At 35.9% G+C, this 14,698-nt stretch overlaps 1 protein-coding gene across 4 annotated transcripts in view; it reads left to right on the top strand.

The window, feature by feature from the left end:
• CenG1A (Centaurin gamma 1A) overlaps window positions 1–14,698 on the top strand; it is a 357,224-nt gene that overhangs the window by 330,545 nt on the left and 11,981 nt on the right. For 3 of the 4 annotated variants that reach the window (XM_069818726.1, XM_069818729.1, XM_069818728.1), the window contains 7 exons: window positions 2,092–2,188; window positions 4,829–4,971; window positions 5,740–5,867; window positions 9,712–9,829; window positions 11,813–11,887; window positions 13,607–13,724; window positions 14,480–14,692. In XM_069818726.1, coding sequence (XP_069674827.1) covers window positions 2,092–2,188; window positions 4,829–4,971; window positions 5,740–5,867; window positions 9,712–9,829; window positions 11,813–11,887; window positions 13,607–13,724; window positions 14,480–14,692 — 892 coding nt within the window. The remainder of the gene's footprint in view (window positions 1–2,091; window positions 2,189–4,828; window positions 4,972–5,739; window positions 5,868–9,711; window positions 9,830–11,812; window positions 11,888–13,606; window positions 13,725–14,479; window positions 14,693–14,698) is intronic. The other variant, XM_069818727.1, reaches the window with a different exon arrangement.

Here is a 14,698-nt window from a genome sequence, read left to right as displayed (position 1 = left end):
ACTTTATAGTACTATTAAGTTTTTTGACTTGTTTCATAGCCTATTCTAGCTGTGAAGCAATATACGAATACCATGGAATGTTAATAAATACAATACCATAGCCTCGAACACAGGGGCTGTGAAATTAGAAAGGTTTTTTTTTTTTCCTGAATCTAAGAAGTCGTGGTTAGGATATAAGAAATTGCTTTACTCCACATACGATTCACGAAGAGCTTTCTAGACTCTGTCGGTCTGGCATTGTGAAGAATTTTCTGAGATGGAAGTATCTGTTACATGGAATTCGAATAATTTATTAAATAGCGATCTTACTCGTGTTAATTGTGTAAGCATGCACGGCTTACAGCTGTTTCGGTGCTTCTTCACACCATCTTCAGAGCCTACTAGATCTCGGCGTCATCTCGAACTTCACTGCCTGTTGTGTGGGTGCGTTCGATTGTTGAAAAGTGTTGTCAAATAGTGTGTGTGTTCTGAAATTGATCTGTGTGTTGAGAATTTGATCAGGGTGTGTTTTAGTGTGTCTGTATATTTCATATTGAACAAATTCTCAACGCACAGATCAATTTAAAAACACACACACTATTTGACACCACATTTCAACACTTTTCAACAATTGAATGCACCCACACAACAGGCAGCGAAGTTCGAGATGACGCCGAGATCTAGTAGGCTCTAAGGATGGTGTGAAGAAGCACCGAAACAGCTGCAAGCCGCGCATGCTTACACAATTAACACGAGTAAGATCGCCATTATTTTAATCAATTATTTATATTAAAGTGTTAAAAGTAGTGTACGAAAGATTCAACATGGAATTCGGTACTCCCAGTGATGAACTGGCAGATGAAGGTGATGGTTTTTAGAGTTTTATTTTTACACGGACGAGAAATTACCGATAAATTTTACCAGGAGCCCTTCCCATCCAGGGATAAGATTCCTGTGTACCGTATTTATGACTTGAACTTATAGGCTTTGGTTTCCTTCAAAAGGAAATATGGCAGTCATTTTTATTGCCCTTAAAAATTCATGGTCGAACTTGGAATCTAATGGTAAGCATAATGGCCACTAAAAGCAAATGAATAAGAAAATATCTTCTACCATTCAGGGTTCACTTTGGAAATGGGTAGGGAATCATCGTACTTTATCTTTTATGGAAAATTCGGATGAAGTACGATGTTTATTTATTATTATTTTTTTTTTTCAGAAAAATTCGGGTACGTCAGTTAAACAGTGTTGTGAGTGTTGTTTTGTATAATGTTTCTTGTTGTTTCATGATCAGTGTTCGTACTTCACGTTTCACTGTTTTTATTAGGGTGCGATTTGTGGGTGAGGGGGTTGTGGGATGATTTCCTTCTTCAGTCAAAAGCATCCCCATTCTACTTTTCCTAAAAAATTAAATTCTGTATACCGGTATGTGTACATACATACATACATACATACATACATACTTACCACTGTTATTATTATTATTATTATTATTATTATTATTATTATTATTATTATTATTATTATTATTATTGTTGTAACAAAATTCGCAAAAAAGAATGGCGTTTGAGAGCCAGAAGACCTGGACAATTCGTCTTGAAATAGATGTGCATGCATAAATTATTTTATTCAGTATTTAATATATTGTTATTTCTTCACACACTTACTCTGCATTCCTCCAGTATAGAGAAATAATGGCGAATGTCGGGTAATTCCATGGCAAATCCTCAGACTTATCTCGCCAAACACAATGTTTATATTATAAATAAAACTAAACATAATTGTTATTAGTTAAATATCAGAATTGGCATTTTTATTCAATAATTTCCAAGCAGCCAGCTCACTGTACTAACCTACATCATATTTTGTGCATCTCCAGTAAAGAAAGAACATTCTATTAAGTGTTTTATTGAGCGCAAAGCATGCCAATTCACTGCACTAATCCACATCATATTTATTGTGCATCTCCAGTAAAGGAAGAATGTTCTTTTAAGCGTTTATTGCTCTAGAAGCATTATATTCTGTTTCTTGATTATACCGTGAAAGTTAAATGTTTTTATTAATATCTAACTGCTGTACAGAATCTAAACCTTTGTTTTTATTATATTACAGGTTTCCAAGGCAAGGAGAAACGAGTTACTGACAAAGTTCTGCTTACAGCATTTGAATTGCTCAAGGAACCTGGCACAAGGGTCATTCAGCCTCCAAGGTACAGTTGTGGTATTTAACAAATTTTATTTCGGGTTATGCATTTTTCAGGAAGTTGAATTTGTGTGGACAAAATTTAGTGTATCTGTTCTGCACTGAAAATCATTTCTGTACGAAATACAGCAAATTACTGGGATGTAGAATTACTATTGTGATACTGTGAAAATAAATTTCAAAGTATCTCGCAAATACATTATAACATTACATGTCTATTAGTTTTCTTCATATCAGTATCATATTAATTTTATCATCATATTATTTTGCTTAATTTTGTGCGTTGTTTTATGTTTGCTTTATCATCACAACATTTTGTTTAATCTTTTGTACACTGTTCAGTTTCACATTGCTCTGGTTATATGACGTTTTGCATGTGTATGCAGTGCTCGAAATAGAAGTTTGGAAGTACCGGTATACTTTAAATGGAGGCTGGCCTTCACCGAAATTCATTGCAAGGGTTAAAATATCAGTTCTGTCAGGGTTCTTGACCCGATCAGAAACCGGGAAATTCCAATTAGCCTTTGCCTCCCTATTTTTCCAGCTTATGACTTAATATTGTGTGAAAAAGTAGAAATAATTATTAAAACTTTATTTTATTTTAAATGTCGAGGGGTGGGGGGGAGGGGGAATCCACAGACAGAAATCTGTATTAATCACAGAACAAGAATAGTATTTTATATATTACGGGAGAGAAATGCATGTATTCCGAGGGATTTGTCCAGAGGGCTACAAATGTGCCGACGAAAAATTTGTGTTTCGATCCTGTGGTCTATATATAATTTTTTCCACGACTGTGAGAAAATCGTCGCATATTTTATCTGAAATTCTTATCATTGACGATCGCTGTAGCTATTGTTGAGCACATGCACCAATGTATGATTATTTTCTCTCCCTTTTGAGGAAATGTTATATATTATTTCTCTCCGGAGTTTGGTAACCTAGAAATCGATATTCACGGAAGAACATAATATAAGTAGGTTAGTCTTTCAATTGTAAGAACACTTTCTCACAATGGTATTTCTTAAATCGCGACGGACTGTACTTAATTTCCCTTTTTTGTTCGTTCTCCACATTTCTCTTTTGTGGTCTGTTTTTATTTTCACTCTGTGTGTTTGTTATGCTTTGTCCAATGAGGCAGTCCCGTTATTGGGAAAGCTGACAGACTGTCTTTCTCTGTCTTTCTCTCTCTCAAACAACACTAATCCAATGATGTATGTATAATTTCCAATCAATTTCTTTTCTTAAAATTATAGCAAAAATTAAAATGTGGTATCCTAGAGGACACTTCGTTAATTTAAGGGCTCTAAAATATGCTGCCTTTACATGATACAAGCATGCTTGAATCAGTAGTTTCGGCATTTCATACTTAAAAAATTGTTAGAAATATAAAAACAGAAACATTATAATAGGCCTATAACTTAGGCTACTTCTTCTTCGCAGTATTAACAGAAAACTATCCTTTGTCTATCGTGAAATCTTCCTTTCCACCAATCCACTTCTTGATTAACATACTTCTTGAACTTTTTACTTTTGGTATTATATAGGTTGTTAGCATAACGAACCAGTAAGCAGATTGAAAGTGACAATGTTTTTCGAGTACCGGTAACAATATAAAACTGAGAAGAAAAGCACCAGCATGACCAGCCCAATGTCATATTAAACTCGATATAAACAGTATTATTGGAGATGTTGTTTCGTTATGAGCGGGCATATCTCAAATAATGCTGCGATTTGTAAATGATGAAGTCCAACTAAAATTTTAACCAGAACTATGTTTCGGTCCAACTACAGCATTGTATATAATTGAATCAGCTAAGACACACAGTCGTAGGTTTGATACCCGTCTGGATCATGTTACTTCTCCAAGGAGAGTGATATCCAGTCTTGTTGAAGGCGAAGTTCCAGCATTGTGTTGACTTACCTTCCAGAAGTCTTGTCAAGTGTTCATTTAAAGATGTTAGGTTGGAAAGAGGAACATAGGTTAAGGGTGTTTGAGAATAAGGTGCTTAGGAAAATATTTGGGGCTGAGCAGGATGAAGTTACAGGAGAATGGAGAAAGTTACACAACGCAGAACTGCACGCATTGTATTCTTCACCTGACATAATTAGGAGTATTAAATCCAGACGTTTGAGATGGGCAGGGCATGTAGCACGTATGGACGAATCGAGAAATGCATATAGAATGTTAGTTGGGAGACCGGAGGGGAAAAAGACCTTTGGGGAGGCCGAGACGTAGATGGGAGGATAATATTAAAATGGATTTGAGGGAGCTGGGATATGATGATAGAGACTGGATTAATCTTACACAGGATAGGGACCGATGCCGGGCTTATGTGAGGGCGGCAATGAACCTTCGGGTTCCTTAAAAGCCATTTGTAAGTAAGTAAGTAAGGTTGGAAACAGATGGGAACGTAGTCCAAGACTCTTAAAGCGCTGTAAACACCGTGGAAAGTAAAGTCTGTAATTAGATATACGTTTTCTGTAGATTTTTGAAAATGTGTTAATTTAAATCTGTTCCGGTTTTGGCATTTTGAGACTCTTGAATCTTGTTCAGTATGGTACGTAATTCCTGTGACATAACTGGTTTAGTACATCTCTTCTGTACATATTTCAAATTTGCCATGTGTTTCTGTTATTGTTTCAGCAATGAAGATGCAATGATCATCTCAAACAACACCATCTCTTCGTCACTGTTGAATGGTACAGATGGTAAAATAGAAACACCTAACGTTAAAAAGAGGCATCGGCGAATGAAAAGCAGTGGCATGAAGAACACAGAGTGTGATGGTGAGTCTCATTTTCACTTAATCTACTGTTTCATTGAAATTACTATCAAGCATACAGCAAGTATAGTGCTGTTTTTGAACTATCCAATCGCCTGCAAGTAGTTCGTGTATTAGTAATGACCACTGCTTTGACCATGAAACATGTGGCATACTTTTCGATATTTCGATACCTGTATTGTACTTCTAGGGAAAATCACGCCTTGTGATTTGTACTTGTTGGGAAATTTAAAGAGCAACTTGTATGATTACAATTCCCATAATTCTAGAAACTGAAAGATAGATAGGAGAGAAATTTATAAGCTCACTATGATCTTGTTTGAGTAAATTCTAACAGTTCCAGTTTGGATAACGAGTAAATTTTTATTATTAAAATGAAAAACATTGTTTTAAATATTAGCCTACATTCTATGTTTTTATAATACACTTATTATTTGTGCATTCCATGTTCCAACTGTCATGTTAAGAAAATTAACAAATAAATTATCGACGTTATAAAATAACCATACAGTTCAAACACAGCATAATACTAATCCGTCAACTCACAGCTACTTAATGTAGTAGGCCTACTACAAATCCTGGTACATCAAAGTTCAATGCACGTGAGGAGGCAGAAGTGAGGGGAAACACAGTTTGCTTTTCCACGTGCTAGAAGAAAAGTAGCACCAAGGATGCCAAAAACTGTTGAGATAGAGAGTAAAGACTATTCTTACAGTTTTTTTTTTTTTGTGTGCACGTTGTTGATGGTGTACTGTACATTTTATGATTTCAGACTCTGATGGGTACGAGTTTTTCATTGTCTCTCTCGATAACAAACAGTGGCATTTTGAGGCAGGCAATTCTGAGGAGAGAGATGAATGGGTGACGGCCATTGAGCAGCAAATACTCAACTCTTTACAGGTACTGACGCAAACAACAAAGAAAGTTTATTACTGTGTTGTTGTTTAGTTTACTGTCTGAAGACATGTTGGAACCTCAAAAGTGACACCAATAAGGCATCACTCATGAGGCACCTAAGCCAGGATAGTATGGCCAGATTCTTTCCCTCTCCATTGCATACATTGCTGATCAGCAGAGACCGGAACTTTGGCAGAATGCCTTTTTAAATGTGTTAGATCTATCTTCATTTTGAAAGTAAATCTGTACGAATTATACCTTTGTGATTGAAACGTCATAGTTTTATGTTGCCCTTTTCTCCCTTTTTTTTTTTTTTTTTTTTTTTTAATATAAATGTCCAATTTACAAAATACATGCTTTTTTGCCTTTATTTGATTATTTATCTATTATTTATTAATTTATAATTAAAAATTGCCTACATGTATATTTTAATTTATTTATATAACCGCTACAATGAAAGTGACTTCACTGAATGTATATTATTGTCTTTCAGTCAGTTCATATTCTCTTTGCAACAATGTATAACAGTAAGAGTTTTAATTATCGCTTGTGTTTATTTGACAAGGCAACAATGAGTACGGGTCTAGCGTTATTTTTAACGTTGTTGTAGCTAGCTAAATATTTCATATCGCAACATATCAGTAGGCTACAACCAAACACAAAAATACACTTTCCAAGACTACTGGGAAGAAGATTTCTTTGCTTCCAACAGTAATTGCAACATCGAGTCGAAAATCTCAATTTGCATTCGACTTACATAAAGCTTTTCTTGCTGCCGAAATCCCTTTGTGGAAAGTGCAAGGTTGTGGGTCTAGTGCAAGGTTTTATTGCGTATTTTAGCTATTTATAATGCTTTTGCCTGCCTATTTTAGGTTTTATGATGCCTTTTTGCCTGCCTATTTTAATGATTCATAATGCCTAAACTTCCGGTCTCTGCTGATTAGTAACATATTTAATCAGACTTCAGATGTATACAAACAATTGTTCTTCCTCTCACACATTTCGTCAAGTGAGATGTAGTGCCTGATATAGACGTACATATCAGCCAGAACCTCAATCAGAGGTAGTATTTAAGATTGAAATATCGAAATTCATTTCTCAGCACCTTCAGACATATTTTATATGTTTTTGGTATTCTTTTCTTCATTAGTTAACCTTCCCTCTCTCTTATATACCTAATGTATATGTGAAATTTTTCATTGTTGAGAATGATTGCCCCAATCCCCATCTGCTAGATTGTATTAGAAAACAAGATACGAGGTCGGACAATAAAGTAATGAGATCGATATTTTTTCCCACCTCATGAGACAACCCTACAGCCTAATACCAGGATATGTTTGACCTTGATCCACCCTCCACCCGAATTCCAACTGGCACCACCCTGCAAGCCATAAGTGTGGAGTAGCTCCATGACTAGTAGAGTCGTGTGTTTGCTCCTCGGCAATACAAATGGAATCGCATAATATCGCGCAACAGTATGCCATCTTGTTTTGTGTGAAACTCGGGGAAAATACCACGACAACGTATGAAAAGCTTCAGCAGGCTTTTGGAAATGAAGTGATGTCAAGAGCGCAAGATTTCTGATGGCATAAAATGTTTGTCGAGGGCAGAAGCAATGTTTAAAGTGAACACCGGAATGGGCAATCAACAACTGCACGTACAGATGACAACATTGCCAGGGTGCGTGAAGTTGTACGAACTGATAGACCAGTGGTCGTCAGCACTCGCTGAATTGAGTAACAGGTAAGAAGTATATCATCGTCATGCAGTAGGGAGAGGGAGGAAGCATACCTGCCAGCAGCCACGGATGCATGCCATTGCAATGTCTTATCTGCGGGTAAGAGATGCTAGACCAAAGGTACACTGTGCTGATGACCACTGTGATAGAGACGATTAATAGCCAAAATGGTAGAACAAGAGTTGAACATGAATAGGGAAACTGTTCGCCTTCTTCTAACTGAAGACCTCGGCTAAAATTGTTCCAAAAATCTTACCGGACATCAGAGAGACAAATGGAGAAATGTGGCTGCTGATCTGTTTCAACACTGCTGTAGCCTTCATATTCACCCGGCCTTGCTCCATGCAACTTTTTATTCTCAAAAGGAAAATCAGTTGTGGAAGGTCGCCATTTTCAAAGACCAGAAGACATCTAAAAGGCTGTTACCAAGGCATTAAATAGTGTGTCGAAAGATGAGTTTCACAGCAGCTACCAGCAGTGGCAGCAATGTTGGGATAAGTGTGTGCAGTCTCAAGGGAACTACTTTGAAGGTGATCACTAAGCTACAGATTTATATCTATTTGCCTATTTTAATCCTTAATCTGAAGGCGCAAGCTTTTAGGTTACATATCCATTTTAAGGCATTGTGAGAATTATATGCGAATCCTATAGTGCCTATAATTGCCTATTTCACTAGTAAATGCCTATTTGCTTATAAATGCCTAAAAGTTGCCTAAATATCCGTATTATATTTATACTTGAATTTATTGACCTTTCTATCGATATTTCTTGAATCTGTAATTTGTTTCTTTTTTATTCAGCACAGGGCAGTAATATAGAACTATCGATATTTCTGTGTGTTACGTTTTACTGCCGACAGAGCGCAGAGAAACAGAATAATTTCAAATCAACCAGTAAGGAAAAAATGTATTTCGAAAGCCGCGTGAATCATTTATCTATATATTTATTTTGCAAATGGCTAGTACATGACCAATGGAGTCATTGACTAGAAACAAACAACAAAAAACAATAATAGGAAAGTTGTAGCTACCTAAAATACGACATCTTCATCCTGACTTCCTAGTAACGGTCAACTTCGGAAGAGGAGTGAAGGGCTGGATACTTTCTCAGGTTATGACAATCCATCTCTTCATTGATATTGCAGAGCGTACAGTTTGGGGATTGCATTATCCCAATGTCGCATGACTCATTGGTGGTAGTTGACTGTGGTAGTTGTTTTAAACTGTGTATCCGTTTTGTGAGTATGTTAGTGGTGTATGGAGTTGAGTTTTCTGCTGTAATACGTGAAATATACCGTGGAGATATGCCAAAGCAAAAGTCATCAGAAACACTGATTGGAAAAGACATTCACATTACTGCGTTCCCACTGGTTTGGTTCCCAGCTGAGATTGGATCCCTGAAGTATTGCCTCACCACTTCATGTGAAGTGGAGAGGAGTTTCACCCAATTTAAGAACATTCTTACAGACAACAGACATCAGTTCTCATTACAACATTTGGAGGAATATTTAGTTATTCACTGCCATAATGACATTCCTATAGAAACTAGTCTATAACGGTACGCTATGGTCGTGTTAGCCATTAAGAATTAGAAATTTTTAGTGCCTTTTTAAATGCCTATTTTAGAATTTTGAATGCCTACTTTGCCTGCCTATTTAAACTGCTTTTAGTGCCTAAAAATCCGCAGCTTGGTGATCACATTGTAGTTGGTTAAAAATGTAAGTAAAGTTGTTTTTTAAACTAGTCTCATTACTTTATTGTCAGACCTCATATAAGTGAATGATGTTTTGCTCAGATGAAATTTTTGCATTCAGTTCATTTTTTACAAAGTAAAGCAGAATTGGAAAGAGTCAGAGAGAGAACAATAAAAAGAATACTGGAGGAAGCAGTTCTCATCTGTAGTAGAAGAGATTAAGTCTCTTGTAGACATATCAACATTACTAGCTTGCCTTTGCTCATCAATTTTACATAACAAGATGTCACATTAGTCTGTATTGGATGTAATATACAGAAATATATTGCAACATACTGTCAACAGCAATGATTTACATTTAAGTTAAAATATTTTGTATAATATTTGACTGATTGCTGTTTGTTTTCAATGTTACAGGGTAATGAGAGTAGTAAATCCAAATCACGACTCAACAGCTCTGTGGACACGGGCTCAATTCAGGCCATTCGATCGCGAGTTCCTGGAAACACACACTGTGCTGACTGTGATGCACCGAGTATGTATTTACACTAGTATGCAGTATAGTTTTTAGGAATATGTTTCATAACCAGGACGGCGCCAGCATTTTATTTTTGTGTGAGGGAAAACATTCAGAGCATATTTAAGATGGGCAGCCCTCCTTCCTTGTGCTCTACATCAGTAAAATAGCTGTGGAAGTAGTCTACCTTAATACTAGTCGTGACTAATATCCATAATATTAATCAGTGCTTCATTCATTCTGTGTTCTGTCCAAGGGTAGATCTTTCACTGCAAATCCAGCATTCTTCAATCTTTCCTATTTTCTGCCTTCCTCTTTATCTCCTCATATGATTCATATATATCAATGTCGTCTATCATCTGATATCTTCTTCTGTCCCCAACTCTTCTCCCGTTCACCATTCCTTTCAGTGCATTCTTCAGTAGGCAGTTTCTTCTCAGCCAGTGACCCAGCCAATTCCTTTTTCTCTTCCTGATCAGTTTCAGCATCATTTTTTCTTCACCCGCTTTTTCCAACACAGCTTCATTTCGTATTCTGTCTGTCCACTTCACACATTCCATTCTTTTCTATATTCACATTTCAAATGCTCCTGTTCGCTTCTCTTCACTTCGTCATAATGTCCACGTTTCTTCCCCATTTAATGCCACACTCCACACAAAGCATTTCACTAGTTTCTTTATTAGTTCTTTTTCTCGAGGTCAGCAGAAGATGCTCCTTTTTCTATTAAATGCTTCCTTTGCCATTGCTATCCTCCTTTTGACTTCTTGGCAGCAGCTCATATTACTGCTTATAGTAAGCCTACACCCTAAATATTTGAAGCTGTCTACTTGCTCTACTGCCTCATTTAGAATTCGCAAGTTTACCTTCTTTACTTTTCTTCCTATGACCATGGTCTTCGTCTTGTTGGCATATATCTTCATTCCATGCTGCTCGCAGCTGTCATTTAACTCCAGCTCCTCTTCTGCTAACAACGCCATATCATCAGCAAATCTTATGCACTTTAATGACGTAAAATTCATTTTTGGTTTGTGCACTACCTTGACTCCAGAACAGAAAATAAAGAAGCTGAAGACAAATTTGGGAGAATAAATAAATAAAATTAAACATAGATATTGTTAGTTTGTACACAGCAGTAAGGGTAGCCACAACAAATAAAAGATGAGTGAGTAAATAAATAAATAAATTAATTAATTAATCAATCAATCAGTGAATTAATAGATAAATTGATTCATTAATGGGTGAATTAAGTGGTGAATTAATTAATTGGTGGATTGATTAATTAATTAATATTAAATTAACTACAAATGGATTTACACCAGTGCTAGTTACAGGAAAAACAACGCTGCCTTGTATATAATCTGTTATTTTAAGGCTGGAAAATAAATTCCACTTCTTCGGGAAAACTGAGTTCAGTTTATTCCTACATTAAATTGATTTAAATTAGATTAGTTATTATATTCTGTGAATTCAGATGTATGTACCCAAAGCACTGCCTGCTTGAACGCATCCTATATCAGATGGCTGCTTATACTGCCTGCTTATAAGACCATTCTAACAATGCTTTCACTGAAATGTAGGTGGCAGCACCAAATATACTGTGTTCATCCCTATGTCTGCTCCAAACTATGAAAAAAAAAATCGTTGTTCTATCTATTTTGTGCCAGTGTGACATATTGAATGTGTTGGGAATAATAACTATCGGAAACTTGTGTCAGAAATTCCTGTGGATAAATTCGTGAAACTTCTTCTTAGTATTGTAAGGAAATTCCACACAGAAAAAGTTTTCCGGTTTTCTTGTTCTTTCAAGAAAAAGAATGTAATGGATTAACAAAGAGGAAGAAGAAGCTATTGAAGTTGCGAAACAAAGTAATATTTTAATCACATACTACAAATATGAAGCATAGGACCTATATCCACAAGTGATTCACTAGTCATTAGGAGCTGCCATCTAGTGACAATTTTTTTCTATTCATGTTACATGTTTGACCATTGAATGAGCAGAGAGTATAAGCAGCCATCGGATGCATGGATGCATTCGAGCAGACGGTGGCCCAAAGACAAGTGATTTTAGAACAAGTGAGAAAAAAATTATACTTAGATTTGTGGTAAATATGTGTATACATAGGGATACATAGTTAAAGCCTACAAGTTACATATACTTAAACATAGTTCCTAGGAGAAAAAACTACACCTAAATAGCATATTGATTTATAGAATAAATCGTATGTGAATGTAAATAATGTTTGAGGCCAGATTTAAATTGAGTTTTAGGTCTAGCAGTAATTTTATTTCTAAGACTAGAGGATTAAACACCTTCATGCATTCATTGTATATACCTTCGAGGAAACACGTTAGGGAAGCTAGTGGCTTATGAAGATAATTTTCAGATCCTGTATTAACGTTACGAATTCCTTCAATTTCTGAGAATTTATCTTAATTTCTATGTAGAATATTATTAGAGAAAATATATTTTTGGTACTTTTGAAATAAAAGATTTGTTATCTTTAGTGTAAGGATTAATGTCGGCAACATATTTCATTGATCTAATAGCATAACAGGGTGAACCAAGTTCGTGAGTAGGATCGTGTCTGCACAGTAAAAACTGTAGTTCTAAAAGATTTAATTTCTTATATACAGCAAGCATTGAGCATGTGCAGTATGTTATAACTGGAACTTGGAAAATTCATGTGGCTCAAATTTTGTTTCTAGGTCTGTACATATTTATATAACAGCACCAAATTCAGTTTCTGCATTCTGAACCAGAATTAACATAACTTAATTTTGCAATGCAGTGGCGGTTCTTCATTGATGCACTTGACACAGGGAGTCGCCAAGTTTAATTTCTTATTACTTGTACTGGTATACAAAATAATGTTGTTGTTTTCTAATGCCAGGCATTTGACAATAAAGACATTTGACCTCTTGCACTCCAATATTTTTCAAAGATATTGTCACAGTCAGCCACTGAAGCACAGATTTTGAGGTGTTCCGAATCCATTTCTTGGTTTGAGTTGCACAATGGGCAGTTAGGGGACTGATATATTCCAATTCTATGCAGGAGTTTGGCCAAACAATCATGGCCTGTTGCCAATCTAAATGCAGCTACAGACGATTTTCGTGGTAAATCGGGAATTAACTGTGGATTATGATGCAGAGAGTTCCATTTTTTCCCTTGAGATTGTGTTATCAAATTTTGTTTGTTGAAGTCTAAGTATGTAGATTTAATAAATCTTTTCACAGAGGAATACGTAGATTTAGTAACAGGTCTGTAAGTAGCAGTGCTGCCCTTCTTTGCTAGTGCATCCGCATTCTCGTTTCCCAGGATTCCACAATATTTAGTTGGGCTTTATTCATACACTTAATTAATTTTTGGGGGCCCATTATTGGTAACAAAAAGCAAAGTGCATAAAATTTTAATGTGGTGTAGAATTGCTAGTAAGGTAATTAAGATAATCCTTTTTTGTACAGTTATATCTTGTTCATTTGTAACTTAAATTTTGTCTAAAATGTTTAACTTAAAATATGCAGAATCAGTAGGCTACTCTTTTTATGCTCACATAGTATGTGTAATGAACTGTAAATATTTACATAAATTGAAACATACTGACTTACACTGCACTTGAATTACATCTGAGAGGGAAGAGCGAATTAAAATATTACGACAAATCCTTTTAAAACACCAAAGCTAACATGCTAAAGGTAACCTACATATTTTTCGCTCCAGATTGTATTTTTACGTACAGAGTTTCCCTTTACAATACCCAGTGTTGATGTTCTTGTTTCTCACTGTTACAGATCCTGACTGGGCAAGCCTGAACTTGGGTATACTCATGTGTATCGAATGTTCAGGAATCCATCGCAACTTGGGATCTCATATATCAAGGGTTCGATCTCTTGATCTGGATGAGTGGCCGTAAGTTTTTATCTTCGTAGGCTTTGTGATTTATAAGGAGAGAGATGTTATATGTAAGTCATTTCTGTAGGCATCTCGATCTTCGTCACTGAGCTCTTGTAAAAAATGTGGCAATGTTAGCAAGAGTATTTCTACTACTAACTCAATTCTTAACTCTCACTGATTTACATCTCTTTCGTTTTTCAATATTTTCAATAATTAGCAAGCAGTAAACATGCTGCAATTGAAATTCCAGTATGCATAACTTATATCGACGTCGTTTTTCTTCTAACTACACACAAGTATGGCTCGACAATTTATGGACCGTAACTTGAAATAAATTTACTTGAAAAATATAAACCCGACATTACCTCCTAGCAGGTTAAAATTAAATGCATTACGAAACATGACATATTGCATTGTGTCATATTAATCTTCGTTTTTACTATCACATTTTAGATCCAAGATAACATACATTGTAGTCAGTCCGGTAACAGTTAACATAGAAAACACTAATGGGAATTCTATAGTTAGTACAAAAGAATGAATCTGTCTGATCTATGGAACTGAATGGAGAACGTGACTTTGTGATCATTGTGGTGTCTCTTTCCATAAAAATCACTTTCCTGGCTGTTCAGAGTAACTATCATTTCAAAACAGGCTGTTCCAGACAACTGTTCTTTTTGGAACTACTATACTCCATTTGGGAGACTGTTCTAAAATAATTTAGTTATTTTTTCCCCACCTCTTCTCTAATAAATCACGATGTTTCACAGGCCAGGGCATCTGAGTGTGATGCTGTCAATAGGAAACAGTATCGCCAACAGTGTTTGGGAATGCAATCCACGTGGACGGGCCAAACCAACTCCTAACTCAAGTCGTGAAGAAAAGGAGCGATGGATCAGATCAAAATACGAAAGCAAGGAGTTCCTACCACCGGTGAATCAGGGAGTTTCCATTGGACAACAGCTAGTAGATGCAGTCTGCAGGTATGA

This window comes from Periplaneta americana, chromosome 2 (assembly GCF_040183065.1).
Source record: "Periplaneta americana isolate PAMFEO1 chromosome 2, P.americana_PAMFEO1_priV1, whole genome shotgun sequence".
NCBI lineage: Eukaryota > Metazoa > Arthropoda > Insecta > Blattodea > Blattidae > Periplaneta > Periplaneta americana.
The sequence above is the reverse complement of the archived record's forward strand: the minus strand, read 5'-3'. Positions and strand labels throughout refer to the sequence as shown.